Genomic DNA, 19,566 nt, shown 5'->3' on the forward strand with positions numbered 1-19,566 from the left:
AGCTTTTGAAAATTGCAATTTTCAACCTATGCTCTGCTTCATTTTTCTGAGAACAACTAACATGTGACTCCGAATTGTCGCCTGGAAATACGACAGAGCTCAGCATGAACTTTTCACATTTGAGGCGGATGTTTGTTACGGACCTAACAGTTACATACATTCAGAGGAAAATACAAGAAAGGAACACCCACATGTGAGAATACTACAAACAGTGCACCCCCTAGGGAAGGTGTATATGGTGAAGTGGAGATTTGGAACAGACGGGTGTTCCCTTCATTTATTTTCCAGGAATGGATGAAGAGTACTATGGGGGGGGGGGGGGGGGGGAGATAATTGCAATTTTAGTACTGATATGCCAATTATTTTCCCAGAATGATGACCCAGAGTACAGCCAAAAGTAAAAAGGATGCCCGCCCCAAACCCTATACTCTGAATCGTCATTCTGGGAAGGGGATGTGTGGGGCCGTCCCTATTCTGTTACCTCAAATGCGCAACCCGCTCAGGTGGGGAGAGAGAGCGTTGCGCATTTGAGGCAACTGCAAACCTCCAATGCTGTTGACTCTGTGTCCCATGATCCATTTTTTAGGGGGAAGAAATAAAAAAGATATTGGGAGTATTGGGAAAAAGGTGTTTTCTGTCTTTTTTTTTGGGGGGGGGGGGGGGGGGGGTTGGTATAAAATTTGGAAGACAATGTACTCTGGACTGGTACATTGGAGTCGAATTTTGGGGAATGAAAATTAGGGCAAAGGATGGAAAATTTTGTACTCCATGGAAGTGTGATACTCCCTGAAGCAGCCTATGCAGAGGCCCGGATGATCGGGGCAAGTGTCGCATTGAGTGGTGGTATCCTTCCGAATCCCCCTCTTGCGACACATTGCATTTCTTCTGAGATTGTCCCTTCTTTCCAGTGTGGGGGATCACACCTGGAAAGTATTGGCCGGGGACGATCCGGGGACCTGAAGTTCCAGAGGTGCTCTGACCCGCTCTTTGGCGGTCACCAAAGATGAGGGCCTTTAGAACTTCCTCTTGGAACTCCAGGTATGTCCCTGTGTTGCCAGCGTACTTGTACAGTACAAAAGCGTTGTACATGGCAACCTGTACCATGAAGACCGCAACTTTTTTGTACCATACGCGTGTTTTCCGCATGGCATTATATGGCTTGAGGACTTGATCAGAAAGATCAACTCCCCCGATATACCGATTGTAGTCCAGAATACAATCGGGCTTGAGGACCGGTCCCACGGTACCTCACACAGGGACAGGGGTGCTGCCATTCCCATGAATTGTGGTGAGCATAAGGACTTCCCTCTTGTCCTTATACCGGACCAACAACAGGTTCTCATGGGAAAAGGCACGGGACTCACCCCAGGGGATAGGAGTCTGCAGGGGATAGGAAGGAAGACCTCTTTGATTCTTCCGGACTGTCCCACAAGTGACGGTGGATCTGGCGGCGAGGGATGTGAAGAGAGGGATACTAGTATAAAAGTTATCCACGTAAAGGTGGTAACCTTTATCTAGCAATGGGTGCAAAAGGCCCCAAATGATTTTCCCGCTAACACCCAGAGTGGGGGAACAATCTGGGGGTTCAATGCGGGAATCTCGTCCCTCATACACCATAAACTTGCAAGTGTACCCGGAGGTACTCTCGCAAAGTTTATACATCTTCACGCCATACCGCGCTCGCTTGGTCGGGATGTATTGCCGGAAGCTGAGTCTCCCCTTAAAGCTGATGAGAGACTCATCAATAGCGACCTCCCTTCCAGGGACATAGGCCTCCCAAAATCTGGCCCCGAAGTGATTGATGACCGGCCTGATTTTATACAGGTGGTCATACGCGGGATCAGTTCGGGGGGGACATTCCGCATTATCAGCATAATGCAAACATCTCCGAATGACCTCGAACCGGGGACGTGTCATGGCCATATTGTAGAGCGGGGTCTGGTACAGGATGTCCCCACTCCAATATTGCCTGACACTGGGTTTTTTAACTAGACCCATATGCAGCACGAGGCCCCAAAAGGTCCTCATTTCGGCTGGAGTCCAGCCGCCGGGTCTAGCTAAAAGTGAGCCCGGGTTAGCGGTGACGAACTGTTGGGCGTACAGATTCGTCTGTGTAACCATTAGATTAACAAAGTTGTCACTGAAAAAATGACCGAAAAAGTCCTTTTCAGTGAACCCGGCGATGTTAATCTTGATTCCTGAGTCGCCAACAAACTCAGGAATCACGGGCTTGTGGTCCGCTGACTCAGCCCAGACAAGTTCTCCGGTACGAGGTACCAGTGACCTTGGCTGGGGGGCTTCACTAGTATGAGCGCCAGGGGGACTCATACTAGCATGGGGCACAGGGTCAAGGACAGAGGAGGTTTGCGGCGCCGCATGGCGGCGAGTTCGCCGCCTTGGTGGCTCATCATCTGAACTAGATGATCAGGAGGACGATGAAATGAGGAAGGTGGGGTCTTCATCGTCCTCTGAGCAGCTCTCGGTGTCGGAGGCAATTATGGCATATGCCTCCTAGATAGAAGATAGAAGATGGAGTAGACTTCCCAGCAGCACAGAGTATTTCAGAGAGTCGGCCTCACTACAGTTCCCTCCAGAAATACTCTGTGCTGCTGTGCTATTTCTGTAATAAATCTAAGAGGCCTCAGCCTCACCCAAGCAGGAGGCAAAAAAGGTAAAGTGTGCGGCTTATAAATGGACTAGTTGCTATTTTCTACCTGCCTTTCACCGCTCACTATATGATAGCACAGTCAGAGACATGAGTTATATATCTGACTGTGCCATCATGTAGTGAGCGGTGAAAGACAGCTACTCAGGTAGAAAACTTGTTTTTTAAATGAACTGGTGCCAGAAAGTTAAACATATATTTGAATTACTTCTATTAAAATGTTATAATCCTTCCAGTACTTATTGACAGCTGTATAATACGGAACAAATTATTTTCTATTTGGGATTTCTTTTCTGTCACGACCACAGTGCTCTCTGCTTACACCTCTGTCCATTTTAGGAACTGTCCAGAGTAGGAGAAAATCCCCATAGCAAACATGCAAAATGAACAGAGGTGTCAGCAGAGAGCACTGTGGTCGTGACAGAAAAGAAATCCCAAATAGAAGAGACTTTCCTCTGTAGTGTACAGCAGCTAATAGGTACTGGAAGGATTAAGAATTTTTAATAGAAGTAATTTGCAAATCTGTTTAACTTTCTGGCACCAATTGATTTAAAAAAAATAAAAAAGTTTTCCACTGGAGCACCCCTTTAACGACGCAGGACGTATATTTACGTCCTGCGCCGGCTCCCGCGATATCATCAACGGCCGGGACCCGCGGCTAATACTACACATCGCCGATCGCGGCGATGTGTGGTATTAACCCTTTGACCGTCGCATCTAAAGTGAAAGTGACCCGGCTGCTCAGTCGGGCTGTTCGGGACCGCCGCGGTGAAATCGCGGCATCCCGAACAGCTGACAGGACACCGGTAGGGCCCTTACCTGCCTCCTCGGTGTTCGATCGGCGAATGACTGCTCCGTGCTTGAGATCCAGGCAGGAGCAGTCAAGCGCCGATAACACTGATCACAGGCGGGTAAACCCCTTAAGGACTCAGGGTTTTTCAGTTTTTCCACTTTCGTTTTTTCCTCCTTACCTTTTAAAAATCATAACCCTTTCAATTTTCCACCTAAAAATCCATATTATGCGTCGCCAATTCTACTTTGCAGTGACATTAGTCATTTTACCCAAAAATGCACGGCGAAACGGAAAAAAAAATCATTGTGCGACAAAATCGAAGAAAAAACGCCATTTTGTAAATTTTGGGGGCTTTCGTTTCTACGCAGTGCATATTTCGGTAAAAATTACACCTTATCTTTATTCTGCAGGTCCATACGGTTAAAATGATACCCTACTTATATAGGTTTGATTTTGTCGCACTTCTGGAAAAAATCATAACTACATGCAGGAAAATTAATACGTTTAAAAATGTCATTTTCTGACCCCTATAACTTTTTTCTTTTTCCACGTATGGGGCAGTATGAGGGCTAATTTTTTGCGCCGTGATCTGAAGTTTTTATCGGTATGAGTTTTGTTTTGATCGGACTTTTTGATCACTTTTTATTCATTTTTAATGGTATAAAAAGTGACCAAAATACGCTTTTTTGGACTTTGGAATTTTTTTGCGCGTACGCCATTGACCGTGCGGTTTAATTAATAATATATTTTTATAGTTCGGACATTTACGCACGCGGCGATACCACATATGTTTATTTTTTTTTTTTTTATACTGTTTTATTTTTTTTAAGGGAAAAGGGGGGTGATTCAAACTTTTATTAGGGAAGGGGTTAAATGACCTTTATTAACACTTTTTTTTTACATTTTTTTTGCAGTGTTATAGGTCCCATAGGGACCTATAACACTGCACACACTGATCTCTTATACTGATCATTGTTATCCCATAGGGACCTATAACACTGCACACACTGATCTTCTACACAGATCACAGGTGTGTATTAACACGCCTGTGATCAGTGTTATCGGCGCTTGACTGCTCCTGCCTGGATCTCAGGCACGGAGCAGTCATTCGCCGATCAGACACCGAGGAGGCAGGTAAGGGCCCTCCCGGTGTCCGGTCAGCTGTTCGGGACGCCGCGATTTCACCGCGGCGGTCCCGAACAGCCCGACTGAGCAGCCGGGTAACTTTCAGTTTCGCTTTAGAAGCGGCGGTCAGCTTTGACCGCCGCTTCTAAAGGGTTAATACCACACATCGCCACGATCGGCGATGTGTGGTATTAGCCGCAGGTCCCGGCCGTTGATGAGCGCCGGGACCGACGCGATATGACGCAATATGATCGCTTCATATCGCGTTAGACGGCGCAAAGGGTTAATACACGCCTGTGATCTGTGTAAAAGATCAGTGTGTGCAGTGTTATAGGTCCCTATGGGATAACAATGATCAGTATAAGAGATCAGTGTGTCCAGTGTTAAAGGTCATTTAACCCCTTCCCTAATAAAAGTTTGAATCACCCCCCTTTTCCCATAAAAAAATAAAACAGTGTAAACAAAAATAAAAATAAACATATGTGGTATCGCCGCGTGCATAAATGTCCGAACTATAAAAATATATAATTAATTAAACCGCACGGTCAATGGCGTACGCACAAAAAAAATTCCAAAGTCCAAAAAAGCGTATTTTGGTCACTTTTTATACCATTAAAAAATGAATAAAAAGTGATTAAAAAGTCCGATCAAAACAAAAATCATACCGATAAAAACTTCAGATCACGACGCAAAAAATGAGTCCTCAAACCGCCCTGTACGTGGAAAAATAAAAAAGTTATAGGGGTCAAAAGATGACATTTTTAAACGTATAAATTTTCCTGCATATAGTTATGATTTTTTCCAGAAGTCCGACAAAATCAAACCTATATAAGTAGGGGATCATTTTAACCGTATGGACCTACAGAATAATGATAAGATGTAATTTTTACCGAAATATGCACTGCGTAGAAACGGAAGCCACCAAAAGTTACAAAATGGCATTTTTTCTTCGATTTTGTTGCACAATGATTTTTTTTCCATTTCGCCGTGCATTTTTGGGTGAAATGACTGATGTCACTGCAAATTAGAATTGGTGACGCAAAAAATAAGCCATAATATGGATTTTTAGGTGGAAAATTGAAAGGGTTATGATTTTTAAAAGGTAAGGAGGAAAAAACGAAAGTGCAAAAACGGAAAAACCCTGAGTCCTTAAGGGGTTAAAGATGAGTGGAGGCTGGAGCCAAGTTGGACTGGGTATCACAGACAGAGATCCCAAGTTGGCACAAAAAGGAGGAGTTCAGTGTTTTAAGGCACTTTGGGGGAGGTTCATCAAAGCCTGTCCAGAAGAAAAGTTGCTGAGTTGCCCCTAGCAACCAATCAGATCGCTTCTTTCATTTTGAAAAGGCCTCTGAAAAATGAGAGAAGCAATTTGACTGGCTGCTATGGGCAACTGGACAACTTTTCCTCTGTACAAGTTTTGATAAATCTCCCCCTCGGTGTAGTTAAGTAGTTAAGGTGATTGGCATTGCCATCCCTCAAAGTATCCCATAGCCTCAAGCGCACTGCCCCCCCCCCCCCCTATTCCTCTCTATGGCAAATATTCACATACATACTGGGCGGGAATAGGGGCGGGGCAGAGGTTGGGCCAGGGGTGGAGTCTTGCTGGGGGCCCTTGCTTTATTTGGTCTGGGGGCCCTGAGTGGTGTCAGTCCGCCCCTGCAGAGGTTTCAGCAGAGAGAGCACTGAGGTCAGACATAAAGTAACTTCAAAAAGAAAGGAACTTCCTGTGGAGCATATGTGATAGTCTGGGGGATGTAGGTATGGGGAGTGTAGCTGTGCGGTTATTAAAGGGTGCTTGTTAACCCTTGCTATTCGTGACGCCAGGGTGAGGGATCCCCAGTAATGCTTGTCCTACCGCTGCCCTTCCCAAGAGCGATAGGGAGGTAGAGAAGAATAGATTGTCCACAACCGGAGAGTTTTCTGAAACAGTACTAACTTTTACTGAAGGTTTTCTGCAAGCTTCAATAACAGAACAGTCTCTAAGCATAACAACGACTTTCTTTGGAGATTGGCAAAGGTTGGGACTTTAGCATTTAGAGTCTTTTAGTATTGTGTGGTGATCCACTCGATTTAGGGGAATTAGTTGTGGTCCAGTAGTCACGCTAGCATTAGCGGGGATTTAGATTTGAACTCACGGTTTTGGTTCCACTGAGGCCGGCAGGTTTTTGAGGCCCAGCGTGTCTTTGAAAGTTGCGCAGAACTGTCCTGTTAGTCCGGCATCCACGAGAGCAGCAACCCAAGAGAGCGATAATTGGACGCACCTCCCTTATATGGGCAGGGGCTGGACTAATGCTAATTGGTCCATACTGATGTCAATCACCATTACAAAAATTTGTGGGTAACACGTGACCCAAGGACCTCCTAAGGTCCTGCAACATACCATAGAGGTTATTAGCATCGTCACATGACCGAAGGTCCTGCGACACTGAACAAGGTAAGTACTATACATTACTATACAGTACTGTAAAATATATATAATTATTAAATATATACATATATTATTATTAGAGGTAGATACTTGAGAAGAGGCGACTAGGGGCTGTCCCACATGAGGAACCCTACCTGAACGTAGTTACTCTCACTTTGGGGACCTCTACACTAGGTAGTAATAGAAGTAATTTACAAATCTGTTTAACTTTCTGACTCTCCTAGAAGGCTGGTTATCTCACAGAGCATTGTCTAGACTGGATACAATTGTTCACTTCTCAGCTGAGGGCAGGACTAGCTATGTACAATGTATCAGTCTGGAGTCCAGGATGCTTAGCTCACAGAGCATTGTCTAGACTGGATACAATTGTATATACTTCTCAGCTGAGAGCAGGACTAGCTATCTACAATGTATCAGTCTGGAGTCCAGGATGTTTAGCTCACAGAGCATTGTCTAGACTGGATACAATTGTATCACTTCTCAGCTGAGAGCAGGACTAGCTATGTACAATGTATCAGTCTGGAGTCCAGGATGTTTAGCTCACAGAGCATTGTCTAGACTGGATACAATTGTATCACTTCTCCCCTGAGAGCAGGACTAGCTATGTACAATGTATCAGTCTGGAGTCCAGGATGTTTAGCTCACAGAGCATTGTCTAGACTGGATACAATTGTATCACTTCTCAGCTGAGGGCAGGACTAGCTATGTACAATGTATCAGTCTGGGGTCCAGGATGTTTAGCTCACAGAGCATTGTCTAGACTGGATACAATTGTATCACTTCTCAGCTGAGAGCAGGACTAGCTATGTACAATGTATCAGTCTGGAGTCCAGGATGTTTAGCTCACAGAGCATTGTCTAGACTGGATACAATTGTATATACTTCTCAGCTGAGAGCATGACTAGCTATGTACAATGTATCAGTCTGGAGTCCGGGATGTTTAGCTCACAGAGCATTGTCTAGACTGGATACAATTGTATCACTTCTCAGCTGAGAGCAGGACTAGCTATGTACAATGTATCAGTCTGAAGTCCAGGATGTTTAGCTCACAGAGCGTTGTCTAGACTGGATACAATTGTATCACTTCTCAGCTGAGAGCAGGACTAGCTATGTACAATGTATCAGTCTGGAGTCCAGAATGTTTAGCTCACAGAGCGTTGTCTAGACTGGATACAATTGTATCACTTCTCAGCTGAGAGCAGGACTAGCTATGTACAATGCATCAGTCTGGGGTCCAGGATGTTTAGCTCACAGAGCATTGTCTAGACTGGATACAATTGTATCACTTCTCAGCTGAGAGCAGGACTAGCTATGTACAATGTATCAGTCTGGAGTCCAGAATGTTTAGCTCACAGAGCGTTGTCTAGACTGGATACAATTGTATCACTTCTCAGCTGAGAGCAGGACTAGCTATGTACAATGTATCAGTCTGGAGTCCAGGCTGTTTAGCTCACAGAGCATTGCTCAGACTGGATATGATTTTAACAAACCTTTGTGTATAGGTTAAAATAGGTTGTAGTTCTTTCCAGTAGAAGCAGAAAACTTTAGATAACAGCGAAAAAAAAAAAAAATTAGTAATGGAGAAGAAATTCTTCAGGGAAACGTTGCTACGATTCCTTCTCCTCTTGTCTCTTACTATTATTACTCCCACAATCTCTATCATTTATCATCTCTGACCATGAGCTTTTACGTTTTTTTCTTTATCCTGCCAGCGGCTCGAGACGTTGTCTGTTGTAGTCACGTTGCCTCCTACCACATGTTCACATCATCCATCCGCAATCCTGAGGGCTTTACGGGTTACTCCGCCTCCACCTACAGCTCATTCCAGGAGGTAAGTCCCATCCAGGACAGTGACCATCAGATTATAGTAAGGACCTAACTATTCCCATCCCCCACTAGGGCGCTGGATTCCCCTGCTCCGGTGACAGCTGCTCCTTAATGGGCTACTACACCAAATCACCTGGAGACACATCATCCTGCCGGGTGTACTACCTGAACACCGGACCACGGTCCAATTACGAACGTACGTTATCAATATTATTATTATTACCATGATGGTTATAATTATTTGCAACTGTAGTTTTACCAGTAAGGTAATAAAACGTTGTGGTGGTAGAAGTAATAATAATAGGATAAGTAGTATTAGTAGGATGTTGATGTTTAGTAGTAGTAATATTATGATGGCGGTAAGAGGTGATACTAGTAGGGTGTAAATAGTGGTAACAGTTGGCTGCTCGACAGCAGAACTTGTCTTCACCTATAGCAGTCATCTATCCTGGGTCATACAACTAACCAATACGATGGGAAGAGAGTAGTCAGCTGGGGGACAATTGTTTCACGCATTTACAGCGCTTCCCCAGGCCCGTTGAACGGGCCTGAGGAAGCGCCGTAAAGGCGTGAAACAATTGCTGCCCAGCTGACTACCCTCCCCTGTAGTATTCTATCCAGCCACCCAGCATCAGTATACTCTGTTGCACTGCACCTTACATTTGTAAAAAAAAAAAAAAGGCTATGTTATTTCAAGTCGTTCAACTTGCCTGAGGAAGCACCATAAAGGCGTGAAACAGTTCTCACCCAGCTGACTACTCTTCCCCTGTAGTATTCTATCCAGCCACCCAGCATCAGTATATTCTGCTGTACTGCACCTTACATTTGTAAAAAAATAAAATAAATAAAGGCTATGTTATTTTAAGTCGTTCAACATGCCTGAAGAAGCACCATAAAGGCGCGAAACAGTTCTCACCCAGCTGACTACTCTCCCCCTGTAGTATTCTATCCAGCCACCCAGCATCAGTATATTCTGCTGTACTGCACCTTACATTTCAAGTCTTCAACAGGCCTGAGGAAGCACCGTAAAGGCGTGAAACAATTGTTGCCCAGCTGACGACTCCCCCCCCCCCCCCATTGTAGTTTTCCATCCAGCCCCCTGGAATCAATATATTCTGCTGTACTGCACCTTACATTTGAAGAAAAAAAAAGGCTATATTATAGCAAGGCGTTCAATGGGCCTGAGGAAGAGATACAAAAACGTGAAACTGCTGTTGCCCAGTTGACTTTTCTCCCTGTATTCCATCCAACCACCCAGCATCAGTATGCTCTGCTGTACTGCACCTTACATACATCTTTTCTTTTTGTATTTCCTTTGTGTCTGACCACAGTGCTCTCTGCTGACACCTCTGTCCATGTCAGGAACTGTCCAGAGCAGGAGAGGTTTTCTATGGGGATTTGCTCCTACTCTGGAGAGTTCCTAAAATGGACAGAGATGTCAGCAGAGAGCACTGTGGTCAGACAGAAAGGAAATTCAAAAAGAAAAGAACTTCCTGTGGATCATACAGCAGCTGTTAAGTACTGGAAGGATTAAGATTTTTTAATAGAAGTCATTTACAAATCTGTTTAACTTTCTGGCACCAGTTGATTTAAATTTTTTTTTTTTCCAGTGGAGAACCCCTTTAAGATGGGCAGAGATGATGCCGGCTCTCCACTGTCTCACAAACAGTAAATTAGTTGTTCATGGTGTAAAATAATTGATCAGTTGAAAGCCAAGGCCACTTTACTAGCAAGAGTTAACCCTTCATATACTGCCAGAAGTATTCACATAGAAAAGGTGGAAAATGACAGATGCAATTGCCCAATCGCAAGCTACTTCCCAGCCGAAGATGCGCTGTTAACATGCGCTTGTACTAAGATGATATGTAGCGCGACTCGGCGGTCGGCAATTATACAGTAAGTTCTAATAGACGATCCACTCACCCAACCTTAGGGATTGTCCAGGGAAGGGGGTTTCACCATTTACTTAAAGGGGTACTGCGCTGCTCAACTGTCGGGAGCTTGTGATGTCATAGCCCTGCCCCACATGACGTCACACCCCGCCCCCTCAATGCAAGTCTATGGGAGGGAGCGTGACATACGTCACGCTCCCTCCCATAGACTTGCATTGAGGGGGCAGGGTGTGACGTCATGAGGGGGCGGGGCTCTAAAGTCACAAGCTCCCGGCTCCAGAATTTGGAACATTTTGTTCCAAACGCTGAGCAGCGGAGTATCCTTTAAACTCAGAACCCTATAAATATCTTGCAAGATTCATTCAAACCCATTCATCACTGAAAAAGGGCTAAGCTAGCCCGAAATGCGTTTGATGATCGGTTAAACCATCACTACAAAGGACACAAGAACATCCATCTTTCTAAACCACTTTGCTTCCGGACATCAGCACCAGCATTATATCGCATCATCGGAACGCGCGCTCCTCCACAAGGGCTTTACAGCATCCTACATCCCACTCAGCAGACATCGCTCGCCAGTGCGGCTTGTCCGTCACAACGCAGATTTTGCCGCACGAGCTCGAGCACCGCCAACATTTAGCAGGAGCCTGGAGCTGTGGATGACGCCCCCCCCCCCCCCCCCCCCATTCCCTGGACAATCCCTAAGGTTGGGTGAGTGGATCGTCTATTAGAACTTACTGTATAATTGCCGACCGCCGCGTCGCGCTACATATCATCTCAGTACGTGCGCATGGTAACAGCGCTGAATCAGTGGTCACCACACCAGGGACTCCAGCGCATCTTCGGCTGGGAAGTAGCTTGTGATTGTGCTCTGTGTAATTTTCCACCTTTTCTATGTGAATACTTCTGGCAGTATATGAAGGATTAACCCCTTCAGGACGGAGCCCATTTTGGCCTTAAGGACCAGAGCGTTTTTTGCACATCTGACCACTGTCACTTTAAACATTAATAACTCTGGAATGCTTTTAGTTATCATTCTGATTCCGAGATAGTTTTTTCGTGACATATTCTACTTTAACATAGTGGTAAATTTTTGTCGATACTTGCATCCTTTCTTGGTGAAAAATCCGTAAATATGATGAAAAATTTGAAAATTTAGCATTTTTCTAACTTTGAAGCTCTCTGCTTGTAAGGAAAATGGATATTACGAATACATTTTTTTTTGGTTCACATATACAATATGTCTACTTCATGTTTGCATCATAAAATTGATGTGTTTTTACTTTTGGAAGACACCAGAGGGCTTCAACGGTCAGCAGCAATTTTCCGATTTTTCACAAAATTTTCAAACTCAGTATTTTTCAGGGACCAGTTCAGGTTTGAAGTGGATTTGAAGGGTCTTCATATTAGAAATACCCCAGAAATGACCCCATTATAAAAACTGCACCCCCCAAAGTATTCAAAATGACATTCAGTCAGCGTTTTAACCCTTTAGGTGTTTCACACGAATAGCAGCAAAGTGAAGGAGAAAATTCACAATCTTTATTTTTTACACTCACACGTTCTTGTAGACCCAATTTTTGAATTTTTACAAGGGGTAAAAGGACAAAATTTTTACTTGTATTTGTAGCCCAATTTCTCTCGAGTAAGCACATACCTCATATGTCTATGTAAAGTGTTCGGCGGGCGCAGTAGAGGGCTCAGAAGGGAAGGAGCGACAAGGGGATTTTGGAGAGTACGTTTTTCTGAAATGGTTTTTGGGGGGCATGTTACCTTTAGGAAGCCCTTATGGTGCCAGAACAGCAAAAAAAAAACCACATGGCATACCATTTTGGAAACTAGACCCCTCGGGGAATGTAACATGGGATAAAGTGAACCTTAATACCCCACAGGTGTTTCACGACTTTTGCAAATGTAAAAAAAAAAAAAAAAAAAATTACCTAAAATGCTTGTTTTCCCCAAAAAAATTTATTTTTAAAAAGGGTAATAGCAGAAAATACCCCTAAAAATTTGAAGCCCAATTTCTCCCGATTCAGAAAACACCCCATATGGGGGTGAAAAGTGCTCTGCTGGCGCACTACAGGTCTCGGAAGAGAAGGAGTCACATTTGGCTTTTTGAACGCAAATTTTTCTCTGGGGGCATGCCGCATTTAGGAAGCCCCTATGGTGCCAGGACAGCAAAAAAAAACCCACATGGCATACCATTTTGGAAACTAGACCCCTCGGGGAACGTAACAAGGGGTTAAGTGAACCTTTATACCCCACAGGTGTTTCACGACTTTTGCATATGTAAAAAAAATAATTTTTTTTTTACCTAAAATGCTTGTTTTCCCCAAAATTTTACATTTTTAAAAAGGGTAAAAGCAGAAAATACCCCCCAAAATTTGTAACACAATTTCTCCCGAGTACGGCGATACCCCATATGTGGCCCTAAACTGTTGCCTTGAAATACGACAGGGCTCCAAAGTGAGAGCGCCATGCGCATTTGAGGCCTAAATTAGGGATTGCATAGGGGTGGACATAGGGGTATTCTACGCCAGTGATTCCCAAACATTGTGCCTCCAGCTGTTGCAAAACTCCCAGCATGCCTGGACAGTCAACGGCTGTCCGACAATACTGGGAGTTGTTTTGCAACAGCTGGAGGCTCCGTTCTGGAAACAGTGGCGTACCAGACGTTTTTCATTTTTATTGGGGAGGGGAGGGGGGCTGTGTAGGGGTATGTGTATGTGTAGTGTTTTTTACTTTTTATTTTATTTTTTGTGTTAGTGTAGTGTAGTGTTTTTAGGGTACAGTCGCACGGGCGGGGGGGTTCACAGTAGTTTCTCGCTGGCAATTTGAGCTGCAGCAGAAAGTTTGCAGCAGCTCAAATTTGCAGCCAGATACTTACTGTAATCCTCCGCCCATGTGAGTGTACCCTGTACGTTCACATTGGGGGGGATATCCAGCTGTTGCATAACTACAACTCCCAGCATGCCCGTTGGCTGTCGGTGACTGCTGAGAGTTGCAGTTTTGCAACAACTGTAGGCACACTGGTTATGTATCACTGAGTTTGTGACCTAACTCAGTGTTTCACAACCAGTGTGCCTCCAGCTGTTGCAAAACTACAACTCCCAGCATGTACGGTGCATGGTGTACGGTGACTGCTGAGAGTTGTAGTTTGCAACAGCTGGAGGCACACCGGTCGTGAAACACTGAGTTAGGTAAAAAAAAACTCTGAGTTTCACAACCAGTGTGCCTTCAGCTGTTGCAAAACTACAACTATCAGCAGTCACTGACAGCCAACGGGCATGCTGGGAGTTGTAGTTATGCAACCAGCAGATGCACCACTACAACTCCCAGCATGCACTTTAGCTGTTTGTGCAAGTTGGGAGTTGTAGTTATACAACAGCTGAAGGTACACTTTTCCATAGAAAGAATGTGCCTCCAGCTGTTGCAAAACCATAAGTCCCAGCATGCCCATAAGGGAATGCTGGGAGTTGTGGTGGTCTGCCTCCTGCTGTTGGATAACTACAGCTCCCAGCATGCCCTTTTTGCATGCTGGGAGCTGTTGCTAAGCAACAGCAGGAGGCTGTCACTCACCTCCAACGATCCAGACGCTGCAGGTCAGTCCCTCGTCGTCTCCGCCGCCGCAGCTGCTCCTGGGGCCCCGATCCCAACAGGGGCGCCGGGGATCGGGGTCCCCAGCACCCGGGGTGCACATCCCGCACCCGCTCACGTCCTCCAGAAGAGGGGCGGAGCAGGTGCGGGAGTGACACCCGCAGCAGGCGCCCTGATTGGTCGGCCGGTAATCCGGCCGACGAATCAGGGCGATCGTGAGGTGGCACCAGTGCTACCTCACCCCTGCAGGCTCTGGCTGTTCGGGGCCGTCAGAGACGGCCCCGAACAGCCAGTAATTCCGGGTCATCGGGTCACTGGAGACCCGATTGACCCGGAATCGCCGCAGATCGCTGGACTGAATTGTCCAGCGATCTGCGGCGATCGCCGACATGGGGGGGCATAATGACCCCCCTGGGCGATATGCCGGGATGCCTGCTGAACGATTTCAGCAGGCATCCGGCTCCGGTCCCCAACCGGCTAGCGGTGGGGGCCGGAATTCCCACGGGCGTATGGATACGCCCTCGGTCCTTAAGGACTCGGGATTCAGGGCGTATCCATACGCCCTATGTCCTGAAGAGGTTAAAGGGGTACTCCGGAAAACTTTTTTTATTTTTTTTTATCAATTGGTGCCAGAAAGTTAAACAGATTTGTAAATTACTTCTAATAAAAAATCTTAATCCTTTCAGTACTTATTAGCTGCTGAATACTACAGAGGAAATTATTTTCTTTTTGGAACACAGAACTCTCTGCTGAATCACGAGCACAGTGCTCTCTGCTGACACCTCTGTCCGTTTTCAGAACTGTCCAGAGTAGGAGAAAATCCCCATAGAAAACATTTGCTGCTCTGGACAGTTCCTAAAATGGACAGAGATGTCAGCAGAGAGCACTGTGCTCGTGATGTTAGCAGAGAGCACCGTTTTCCGAAAAGAATGTCCTCTGTAGTATTCAGCAGCTAATAAGTACTGGAAGGATTAAGATTGTTTTAATAGAAGTAATTTACAAATCTTTTGGAAGGGACAGGGTTTCAGTCCTCGGCACACTCCTATATAAAAATAGTATTGGACGGATGTTTGTTATCTCAGAGAAAAGGAAAAGAGTATAATTGTATATTAAACAACAATTCTTTATTATAAAATGTTTATAAGTAAATAGGATCGGTATTTTCATGCACTTACCTCAGGGCCCTGCTGAAGTGCTTTGTGAAAGTTCTTACAATATTATTAGATACCGTGTATACATATATATTCCCAAGTATAGCCAATAAAAAAAGATAAAATACATAAAATAATATAATATAAAAATTGCAAGGAATAACGTGGATAGTGATTGTTAATTATTCCAATATTGCTGGAATGACTTCTGGAAACAATAAATCCTGAAAAAAATATCCTGATAAATGAATAGTATCTTTGTGGTTGTCCGTAGCAACCACCTATGAAGTCAATCTTATTAGCAAACGAAACTCATTAATCCTGTAAATTAAATTCTTTTAAAAGAAAAAGTCCTGCAAAGAAAAATCCTGTATGTGAAAAGTCCTATACATGGAAAATCCTATGTATGAAACAGTCCTAATATATAACAAATCCTGCAAAAAGAAAAAGTCCTAATATATAACAAATCCTGCAAAAAGAAAAAGTCCTAATATATAACAAATCCTGCAAAAAGAAAAAGTCCTGCAACAGATTTCTGCAAGATCCTAATAAGTCCTCCACCTGTTAAATAAATAGCAGAGTTCATGCAGCTTTAAGTGGCGCTCCGTATTGTGCTCCGTACGTTGTGAATATGTTGGTGCCTGAAATGTAAAAAGTTGTCGGCACTCACCACTCCTGCGATACCGGTCTGCGGGTTTGTTCAGCTCAAGCTGGGGTGGTGTTGGTTTACCGTACTTACCAGCGAGCTCCGGTGTAGGTGAGCGGCGGCGGGCGTTCTCGTCAGCATGTGCTTTCGGCGGCGTCTGACGTCAGCGATCAGCTGATGGCAGGTCAGCTGATCGGATATGGAGCACGGGTCAGCTGATCAGGTAAGGAGCACGGGTCAGCTGATCGGGTAAGGAGCGAGGGTCAGCTGATCGGGTAAGGAGCGCGGGTCAGCTGATCGGGTAAGGAGCACGGGTCAGCTGATCGGATATGGAGCACGGGTCAGCTGAACGGATATGGAGCACGGGTCAGCTGATCGGGTATGGAACACGGGTCAGCTGATCGGATAAGGAGCACGGGTCAGCTGATCGGATATGGAGCACGGGTCAGCTGATCGGGTAAGGAACGCGGTCAGCTGATCGGGTAAGGAACGCGGGTCAGCTGATCGGGTAAGGAGCACGGGTCAGCTGATCGGATATGGAGCACGGGTCAGCTGATCGGGTAAGGAACGCGGGTCAGCTGATCGGGTAAGGAACGCAGGTCAGCTGATCGGGTAAGGAGCACGGGTCAGCTGATCGGATATGGAGCACGGGTCAGCTGATCGGGTAAGGAACGCGGGTCAGCTGATCGGGTAAGGAGCACGGGTCAGCTGATCGGATATGGAGCACGGGTCAACTGATCAGGTTAAGAGCGCGGGTCAGCTGATCGGGTAAGGAGCACGGGTCAGCTGATCGGACATGGAGCACGGGTCAGCTGATCGGATATGGAGCACGGGTCAGCTGATCGGGTAAGGAGCACGGGTCAGCTGATCGGGTAAGGAGCACGGGTCAGCTGATCGGGTAAGGAGCACGGGTCAGCTGATAGGGTAAGGAGCGCTCACTTTCGAACGGCTTTTTCTTTGCCACAATTGATTCAAATAAAGAGTTCTCTGTGGAGGTACAAGGCAGTACTCTGTTGCAATGTCCAAAGTAGAATGTTATCAGCTAATGCAGGTATTCGAATGGTTCAGTCATCCTTGGAAAATCCTAAGGAACAAAGTCCACGTATTTCTCACAATGTAAACAGAGGTCAATATGCTCCGGTATCTGTATAATTTCACCAAATGCCTTTCGGGGTATTTTTAAAAGATTATATAACCCCTTCTTCAGTGGTATAATCTACCACTGAAAATACCCCGAAAGGCGTTTGGTGAAATTATACAGATACCGGAGCATATTGACCTCTGTTCACATTGTAAGAAATACGTGGACTTTGTTCCTTAGGATTTTCCAAGGATGACTGAACCATTCGAATACCAGAGTACTGCATTGTACCTCCACAGAGAACTCATTATTTGAAATATTTGTGGTAAAGAAAAAGCCATTTGAAAGTGAGCGCTCCTTACCCGATCAGCTGACCCGGGCTCCATATCCGATCAGCTGATCCGCGCTCCATATCTGATCAGCTGACCCCTGCTCCTTACCCGATCAGCTGACCCGTGCTCCATATCCGATCAGCTGACCCGTGTTCCTTACCCGATCAGCTGACCCGTGCTCCATATCCGATCAGCTGACCCGTGCTCCATATCTGATCAGCTGACCCCTGCTCCTTACCCGATCAGCTGACCCGTGCTCCATATCCGATCAGCTGACCCGCGCTCCTTACCCGATCAGCTGACCCGTGCTCCATATCCGATCAGCTGACCCGCGCTCCTTACCCGATCAGCTGACCCGTGCTCCATATCCGCTCAGCTGACCCGTGCTCCATATCCGATCAGCTGACCCGTGCTCCATATCCGATCAGCTGACCCGTGCTCCATATCCGCTCAGCTGACCCGTGCTCCATATCCGATCAGCTGACCCGTTCTCCATATCCGATCAGCTGACGTCAGATGCCGCCGAAAGCACACGCTGACGATAACGCCTGCCGCCGCTCACCTACACCGGAGCTCGCTGGTAAGTACGGTAAACCAACACCACCCCAGCTTGAGCTGAACAAACCCGCAGACCGGTATCGCAGGAGTGGTGAGTGGCACAAAGTGGTGAGTGCCGACAACTTTTTACATTTCAGGCACCAACATATTCACAACGTACGGAGCACAATACGGAGCGCCACTTAAAGCTGCATGAACTCTGCTATTTATTTAACAGGTGGAGGACCTATTAGGATCTTGCAGAAATCTGTTGCAGGACTTTTTCTTTTTGCAGGATTTGTTATATATTAGGACTTTTTCATACACAGGATTTGTTATATATTAGGACTTTTTCTTTTTGCAGGATTTGTTATATATTAGGACTGTTTCATACATAGGATTTTCCATGTATAGGACTTTTCACATACAGGATTTTTCTTTGCAGGACTTTTTCTTTTATAAGAATTTAATTTACAGGATTAATGAGTTTCGTTTGGTAATAAGATTGACTTCATAGGTGGTTGCTATGGACAACCACAAAGATACTATTCATTTATCAGGATATTTTTTTCAGGATTTATTGTTTCCAGAAGTCATTCCAGCAATATTGGAATAATTAACAATCACTATCCACATTATTCCTTGCAATTTTTATATTATATTATTTTATGTATTTTATCTTTTTTTATTGGCTATACTTGGGAATATATATGTATACACGGTATCTAATAATATTGTAAGAACTTTCACAAAGCACTTCAGCAGGGCCCTGAGGTAAGTGCATGAAAATACCGATCCTATTTACTTATAAACATTTATAATAAAGAATTGTTGTTTAATATACAATTATACTCTTTTCCTTTTCTCTGAGATAACAAACATCCGTCCAATACTATTTTTATATAGGAGTGTGCCGAGGACTGAAACCCTGTCCCTTCCAAAAGATTTTTTTTATATTTATTCTTTTCGGGTGAAAATATTCAGTTAACCTCGCACCCCCGACACTGAGCTGCACAGATCGAATTTTTTCTCAGTAATTTACAAATCTCTTTAACTTTCTGGCACAAGTTGATTTAAAAAAAAAAAGTTTTTCACCGTAGTACCCCTTTGGTTCCCAACTGATCAATTATTTTACATTATGAACAACTAATTTCCAGTTTACTAGACAGATGAGAGTGGAGACTCGGCATCAACTCTGGGTATTGTAATGTGTTTAATAAATCGAACTATTCCGCAACCTTTAAACTCTGCTATTGTAAATTTTTGGGTGTTTTAGGCACACACTATCAGTAAATGATAGTAGATAGCAGTCGGTTATAGTACATGGGAGTAGATGGCAGTAGATTATAGTAGATGGCAGTAGATTATAGTAAATGGCAGTAGATTATAGTATATGGCAGTAGATTATAGTAAATGGCATTAGATTATAGTAGATGGCAGTAGATTATAGTACATGGGAGTAGGTGGCAGTAGATTATAGTACATGGCAGTA

General features: G+C 44.9%; 2 protein-coding genes across 5 annotated transcripts in view; both read left to right on the forward strand.

Moving 5' to 3' along the window:
* Nucleotides 1–19,566, forward strand: part of LOC130283082 (pancreatic lipase-related protein 2-like) — an 83,423-nt gene that overhangs the window by 51,674 nt on the left and 12,183 nt on the right. Inside the window, exons 8-9 of the mRNA XM_056532272.1 lie at nucleotides 8,724–8,842; nucleotides 8,911–9,034. Coding sequence (XP_056388247.1) covers nucleotides 8,724–8,842; nucleotides 8,911–9,034 — 243 coding nt within the window. The remainder of the gene's footprint in view (nucleotides 1–8,723; nucleotides 8,843–8,910; nucleotides 9,035–19,566) is intronic.
* The window catches only part of LOC130281948 (pancreatic lipase-related protein 2-like), a 100,905-nt gene continuing 99,016 nt past the window's right edge, over nucleotides 17,678–19,566 (forward strand). The window contains exon 1 of one of the 4 annotated variants that reach the window (XM_056529742.1): nucleotides 17,678–18,186. The gene's annotated coding sequence lies outside the window, so the exon portion shown is untranslated. The remainder of the gene's footprint in view (nucleotides 18,187–19,566) is intronic. The other 3 variants (XM_056529741.1, XM_056529738.1, XM_056529739.1) reach the window with 3 other exon arrangements.

The sequence above is a fragment of the Hyla sarda genome, chromosome 7, assembly GCF_029499605.1.
Source record: "Hyla sarda isolate aHylSar1 chromosome 7, aHylSar1.hap1, whole genome shotgun sequence".
NCBI lineage: Eukaryota > Metazoa > Chordata > Amphibia > Anura > Hylidae > Hyla > Hyla sarda.